This window comes from Camelina sativa, chromosome 11, assembly GCF_000633955.1.
Source record: "Camelina sativa cultivar DH55 chromosome 11, Cs, whole genome shotgun sequence".
Taxonomy (NCBI): domain Eukaryota; kingdom Viridiplantae; phylum Streptophyta; class Magnoliopsida; order Brassicales; family Brassicaceae; genus Camelina; species Camelina sativa.
Window position 1 is genome coordinate 15,548,335 of NC_025695.1, and position 7,420 is coordinate 15,555,754.

General features: G+C 40.9%; 1 protein-coding gene across 10 annotated transcripts in view; it reads right to left on the reverse strand.

Annotated features, from left to right (window-relative positions):
* LOC104723492 (lysine-specific histone demethylase 1 homolog 3-like) overlaps window positions 1-6,977 on the reverse strand; it is a 16,126-nt gene extending 9,149 nt beyond the window's left edge. For 8 of the 10 annotated variants that reach the window (XM_019232790.1, XM_019232791.1, XM_019232789.1 and 5 more), the window contains exons 1-9: window positions 6,707-6,854; window positions 6,357-6,451; window positions 4,765-6,261; window positions 4,334-4,475; window positions 3,331-4,174; window positions 1,108-2,459; window positions 887-980; window positions 401-738; window positions 199-269 (exon numbers count right to left, since the gene is read on the reverse strand). In XM_019232790.1, the coding sequence (XP_019088335.1) occupies window positions 199-269; window positions 401-738; window positions 887-980; window positions 1,108-2,459; window positions 3,331-4,174; window positions 4,334-4,475; window positions 4,765-6,149 (4,226 nt within the window). In that variant the 5' untranslated portion in view covers window positions 6,150-6,261; window positions 6,357-6,451; window positions 6,707-6,854. Of the gene's footprint in view, window positions 1-198; window positions 270-400; window positions 739-886; window positions 981-1,107; window positions 2,460-3,294; window positions 4,175-4,333; window positions 4,476-4,764; window positions 6,262-6,356; window positions 6,452-6,706; window positions 6,855-6,886 lie in introns of those variants that run through there. The other 2 variants (XM_019232784.1, XM_010441877.2) reach the window with 2 other exon arrangements.

A 7,420-nucleotide genomic window follows, 5' to 3' on the forward strand; every position in this document is an offset into this window, starting at 1 on the left:
GAATGGCTACGCTGTGAATAGTTATCGACTGGAATCCTTGAATTGTCAAGGTCAAGACACGAGGCAGGAAAATCATACCAGTCCCGAACTTTGCAGTTCCTCGAGTCTATCTCTGACATACAATCTTGTCTTCCTAAGACATTGCCAGGAAACTTTTTCCTGAAATCAGATTCGTCCATCTTTGCATACTGCTCTCGCCTAGCAAACTTATGAAACGAGGGAATCTTAGGAAGCTGCAATGAAGTATTATGATAGGCCTCAGAAAATGCCTGCAAGACAAGAACGTATAATTTCTTTGTTAACAAACAAATAGAAAAAGAGTTGACTGAATAGGAAAGCACGTTAACAATCAGCAAGCATCGATCATTGCTTTCACTAATTTGAATATTATAACACTTGCCTTTGCAGCTGCTTCTGCTGCTGCACGAGCTGCCTCAGCTTCAGCAAACACAGCCTTCTCTTCCTCAGACATAGGTAGCTGGTTGTCTTCAAGCTCTCCATATGTTTTCCCATCGTTACCATTGCTCAGCTTTCCCTTACTGTCTGTGTCCGCAGTATTCAATTTTCTTCTTATTCTTGAGGTATTTGTAGTATTCGCTTGTCTCGATGATTTCTTTCCCCTATTAACTTTTTCTTTCCGGTATAGTTCCAGCCACACATTAACAAGCTGACTTGCAATGGCGCGGATGTCACGGCTCGTGTGTGCACAAACCTTTTCTTTCACAGTCTTTCCAATGCCTGCATCAGAATGTGGAAAGTAAACAACTTATAGAAAGTTAAACAGGGCTAAAATCATGAAACAATAACACATAATATCGAGTCTTAAGAAAGAACTGATTGCATGTAATTTGGGACAGAAAGTGAACTTGGAAGAAATAACCAATACCTGAGAGCCTCACGGCAAAGAGATCACTCGTAACTCGAACAAGAATATGTACACAGTGACGTAAAAGTTGGGTTCCATTCTTCCCCATCGAATCCTAATAGAAAGATTCAAATAAGCAAGATTATGTAAAAAGAGCCAATGAAAATTCGTGAAACAAACATATAAGCCAGGGAAAGTTGTACTATGTGCTTTAGGTAAAGAAACCATCTCACTGAGCTTACCAGGATCCAAGAGTTCAGCACTGCAAGCCCCTCTTTCGTACCTGCAAAGGATTTCAAGGCTTCACCAGGTAGATTAAGCAACTCCTTGGCTAAATGCAAACGCCCAACAGTTGTTTTAGCAGAGAAGAACATGTTCCGTAGCAATGATTGCCTGGCCAGCACATTAGACAGCTCAACAACTTCAAGCCTCTTTATTAGGTCTTTGACTTCATCCCTTACAGGTACAGATTTCCTCTGCGCTTTTTCTAGTGTTTCTATTTCTGCTGTGTAATCATTTCCACTTCTAAGTATATCGATTATACGCACAGCTTCCCGGACTCCAGTCATCATCGCACCACCAACAGTGTCAGGATGCTCTTTGCATGTTGCCTCACCAGCAAAAAACAAACAATTCTGTACAGGCCTTCCCAGTACATCATAATCTTCACCAGAAGCACCAATAGCAACATATGAGTAGGCACCATAACTGTAAGGATCAGTGCCCCAGTCAGTAACAACGGAGGCAACAGGATCAGGAACCAGATCCCCACCAAAAAGCTTACGAAGAACCATCATTGCATGGTTCACGTGCTCCGACTTACTCTTGTTTGTATATTCAAAAGCAGCCTTCCCAACCACCAAAGCTATCAGGACAGGAGCACCAACAGTTTTTTTGACATTCCAAAACATAAAGCACTCACCTCTTAGATCTGTTTCCTCCGCCGTTGCCCCAAAATAATCAACACTATCATCCCAAAATACCTTTGGGAACTCCAACACAACTTTATTTAGAACTCCAAAACCAAGTTGCTTGATTGACGAATACTTCCAGTCCGGCAAGGGTGGTGAAAACTTAATAGTTTCTGCTTTCAAGCATCCAAGAGGAACAGTTACCAGAACAGCATCTCCAAAATACTCACAGCCATTTGATGTACTAACTCTGACTTTATGCTTGCTGTTATGTACGGCAGAAACATCAGAGGCGTAAGATACCTCAGAAACTATTTTGTTCAAGTGAATGTCAAGTCCTTCTGCAAGCGACTCAACAACTCGGCTATAGCCACCCTTAATCATAGCATGTGGCCCTCCAAATCCGCCATAAAACTCATCTTGATTCCAGTGAGGAAGCGAAACTTCCTTGAGAACAGCAGCGCAACCATATTCTGTGTGAGCAAAATGCCAATTCATAACTCTTCGCTCCAGAGGATTCAAAAAATCATCTTTCAAACAGGCATCAGTTTTTGAGCAGGAAGAATCCGTTGCATTGACAAGCCCAATTTTTTCAATGTTCACCTTGTCATGTGGCATTCTCAGCCGTTGAAGGCCAAATTCTAAACCATCCTCGAGGGACAATTTATCTGCTCTTTCCTTGCCTATTTCCTCAACAAGNGGAGGCAACAGGATCAGGAACCAGATCCCCACCAAAAAGCTTACGAAGAACCATCATTGCATGGTTCACGTGCTCCGACTTACTCTTGTTTGTATATTCAAAAGCAGCCTTCCCAACCACCAAAGCTATCAGGACAGGAGCACCAACAGTTTTTTTGACATTCCAAAACATAAAGCACTCACCTCTTAGATCTGTTTCCTCCGCCGTTGCCCCAAAATAATCAACACTATCATCCCAAAATACCTTTGGGAACTCCAACACAACTTTATTTAGAACTCCAAAACCAAGTTGCTTGATTGACGAATACTTCCAGTCCGGCAAGGGTGGTGAAAACTTAATAGTTTCTGCTTTCAAGCATCCAAGAGGAACAGTTACCAGAACAGCATCTCCAAAATACTCACAGCCATTTGATGTACTAACTCTGACTTTATGCTTGCTGTTATGTACGGCAGAAACATCAGAGGCGTAAGATACCTCAGAAACTATTTTGTTCAAGTGAATGTCAAGTCCTTCTGCAAGCGACTCAACAACTCGGCTATAGCCACCCTTAATCATAGCATGTGGCCCTCCAAATCCGCCATAAAACTCATCTTGATTCCAGTGAGGAAGCGAAACTTCCTTGAGAACAGCAGCGCAACCATATTCTGTGTGAGCAAAATGCCAATTCATAACTCTTCGCTCCAGAGGATTCAAAAAATCATCTTTCAAACAGGCATCAGTTTTTGAGCAGGAAGAATCCGTTGCATTGACAAGCCCAATTTTTTCAATGTTCACCTTGTCATGTGGCATTCTCAGCCGTTGAAGGCCAAATTCTAAACCATCCTCGAGGGACAATTTATCTGCTCTTTCCTTGCCTATTTCCTCAACAAGCAAATCCACATCATCAATTAGACTGTTGAACTCTGCTTGTAGAGCATCATCTAATTCTGCAGGAACCTTTTCCCCTGTTACAGTATCATAAAGAGGACAGAATCCATGCAACACGCTCAACTCCAGACCTAACTGGTTACAGACCAATACCGAAGGATCTGGCATTCTTTCAGATGGCACATCAGCCTCAATGCCTGTAATTATGCTAGCCCCAAGATCCACAGGAACTGAAAGAGATGACCGGTCCGTATATACACGACCACCTACTCTACGCCTTGCCTCAAGAACGGTTACAGAAAAACCCTGGCGCTGTAAATGACGTGCTGCTGTTAATCCAGCAGGACCAGCCCCAATTACTATAACTTTCTTCTCATCTCTAACCTCACATTGAACCCAGTTCCTATCTCTCGTTTGATTACTATTTGCGGACGAGAGTGTGCTAGACAAAGCAGGTTTCGCTACTGAAAGTGTTTCAGGATGCTTTTCAACCTTAGATGCAGTACCATCCTGTAAAGCATTTATGCTCACAGAATGTTTGCAATCATCAACTATGTCTTCCTCGCATGTTTTCCTGGTAGATCCCAACATTTCCGAGGTCGCGCATCCTACCAGGTCCCTTTCATCATTTTGGAGAGCACATTTCTTATCCTCACTAGTCGATTCAACGGCTTTGACCTGACCAAGGATAAAAGCAACTCCCTCTTCAGAGTCTGCCACAGAAGCCATATAACTTTCTGCACGCTTTTTCCCTTGGAGGAGATCATAGTCTTGATTTGTCGAAGATCCCTCTTTCCCCTTCACAGATGAAATTCCCGCATTTATATAACCCTGTAAAAAAAAAATACCGTTTCACATGTGGCCTATAAGAAACCAGTACTTTTCAATTATGCTTACAAATTAAAAAGAAAGTAAAGAAAAAAGTTAAGCATCTCGAATTAATAGGAGACAGGATAGAACAGCACAAATAAAGCAACATCACAGACTTACTCTCTGATCAAGAAACTTATAGACTTCTCTGATAAGGGAAGCTGATGGCAATTCACTCTCAGGAGGGCCACCAGTAACACCACACTCAGTGACAGGTAAGATTCGAGTGACATTTTTACTCCATAGGCCTAAGATATAATTCCTGTATAACAACATATATCAGTTATAATAAATCAAAATAAGGGGGGTCATGGTCTTCAAGAGGATGAATGAAAAATAAAATAGAATAACAACTTTAAAAAAATTCTTGAATTTATTGCAACAATACAGTAAAGTAAGTATTCAAGATTTCCAACAAATAAAGAAAGTGAAAACGGGATTGACATCTTATGGTACACTCTTCTTATAAGATCATAAGAAAAATACAGTCTATCCAAAATATGAAACACTGAAACATTTGAATACATACAGCTACGAAAAAGGAAACTAACCTGCAAACTAGGTACTCCTGATGGCTACCTTTGCGCTTCAACACCTCTTTAAGTATAATCTTCTCAATTGGACTTACTGACTGGGCTTTAAGTCCAGCTGTCACCGCAGCTGCTCTACCAATATCAGTTACCTTGGGAATAGATGGAACAAAATCACACTTGTCGCTTCCTTTAAAGGACCTGTCACTTTGACAATCAAGAAAGCCTTGCTCATTCTCCCAATTCATGTCTCCTTCATACACCATGTTTCCAAGCTTACGCTTTCTAGCAATACGCTCTGGGCGTTGCAAGGTAGATGTCTTCCCAGAATTAGGTAAAGAAACTGCATCACCACGGAAATGTTCATCTTCACAGGGAGTTACAGAAACCGGGGAAGCTTCAGCAGTTCCATCTTCTAGAGTATTAACTTGAATACCACTTCCATTAGAAGCATTATGATGTGAAGAATACTTGCACTTATGACAAAGAGTAACCTGAGTATTAGACTCAAAGGAATGATCCACAAAATTAACTTGGATGCCACAATCACACATAACTAAATTTATCTCTCGCGAATAACCAGACTCTGAAGCTGGCTCTCTCAAGTGTCTGTGCTGATCAGGAGCAATAACTGCAACTTCTTTTCTATCAGTAGGAGAATAAACTTCGCCATGGACATCTGCCATGGGAACAGCCACCCTGGATAGCTCCACAGCCTTCTCCGACAGTGGCCTTTCGGATTCCTCATCTGTATTATGATGAACGACAGTTGTTTCCTTCTCGCTGGATACTGTCATAGGTATTTCTACTTTTTCATGACCGGGAGAGGCTGCCTCATCCTTACCATAAATTTTATGCAGGAGGGTTCCAGTTTCTGAAGCACACTTTTGAATAGAACTAGAAGCACCGTTTTCTGAGATGCAATCCACTCTTTTAATACTCGTGCCGGAATCTAAGAGAGTCCTATGAGTGTGACATTCTACTGCTGAATCAACCATCTTCTTGACAGATATGTTATTCAAACCTTCCCCAAGTAACAAACTCTGCACCTCATTTGTGTAGCCTTCCTCAATCAGGTTCAAATCCGCATTTGTTACAGTATCAATAGGAGGAACCCGGGTTCCTGATCCAACACCTTTCTTGTTGCCCTTCAATCTCTTCCTAAAACTGGCTAAGGTGTCATCCATATCTTCAGAAACCTTGTCCAAAGCACTCAGTTTCTTCTCCACAGCCTGTTTGTGCCTCCGTTTACCAGTACTTTCTGTCTCAGCCTTATTCTTCTTAGAAGTTTTATGCTTCATAACCTCTAAAAGAGATCCGATAGGTTCATCATCAGCAGCATCATCCTCAAACAGAAAAATCTTGGATCCTCTCTTGGAAGCAGATTTCCTCCCCTTACCATCCATATCTATCTTCTTATTGCTTACACCCCAATCTCAACTCCAATGTAACACTAATCTAAAAGACTAAAAATTTGAACGCGGAATTAACAAAAGCTACCCCTCCTAAGCTTCTCACCTGAAAAATCAACCCCGTATGTCACAAATTCCTCCAAACCAACCTAGAAAAATGTGCGCCACTAAAATAGACGAGCGCCAATTTAACAAACGTACCTTGATAAAAATGCAAGTCTGCTCTGATTTCAAATTCGCCAGGGGAAGTTTGCAACATCAAATTTTAGGGTTTTCTAGCAGAGTGAGCTCGAAACCTAAAACCAGAGTAAAACGAAATGAGGCAACGGCAGAGATGGATTGGGGCAATCACATATAAGAAACACAAATGACAACGCAGAGATGAATACACTGATGCAGAACGCTAGAATCAGTGGGTAGAGAAAAGGGAAGCTACTTGTGAAATGAGAGAGAGACAGAGAGACGGGTTCAAGAAAACTGGAATTTAGGGTTTACAAAACTCCCATTCCCATAGGAGATTGATGGGATATAAATCGAGAAAATTGAAATACCTGCCAGTAGCCGAAGAGCTTTTTTTATAATCTTCGTCGGAGATCTCAGAAGCCAAGAGCCACGCTTCAATGTTTCAAAACAAAACAAAACAAAACAAAAAAAAAAAGCCCAAACGAACATGGTGAAAGATCTAAATTAGGAAATCAACTGATTAAAGAGAAAAGAGTATTGCGACGTACCCCAAATCAAGAAACGCTTCTAAACGCCGCGTTTAGTTTCGTATCGTATCGCCTGCGGCTGAAAAAAATGTTATAGAGACGAACGAGGCTTACGTTAGCATCGGCCTTGATTATATTATTAGTCATATCTTTGTAAGATTATTAGGCTTACAACCGTACGACGACGGGACAGCAATGGTTACAACATGTGTCAACCTTTTTAAAAACTTATTATTAGTCATATCTTTGTAAGATTTATTTTCACATACAAAAATCACTGAAAAAATATTTAAAACTAAGAGAAAGAGATTCACAAAAGAGCTTAATAAACCAACCAGATTCACAAAATATTTGGATGCTATTGAAATTGATAAGGATGAATTCCTTTACTTCTCAATCGTCTTAGTACCCGAACGCAGAATGGTAAAGCGGATAAGCTGGCACATCGTGATAGAATTGAGTAGCAACAAATTACCTATGAAACAATTTTCCTCCCAATTGGCTCGCTTGAGTTGATCTTGTACCTTGTTGTCAAAAAAAAAAAAAAAAAAAAAA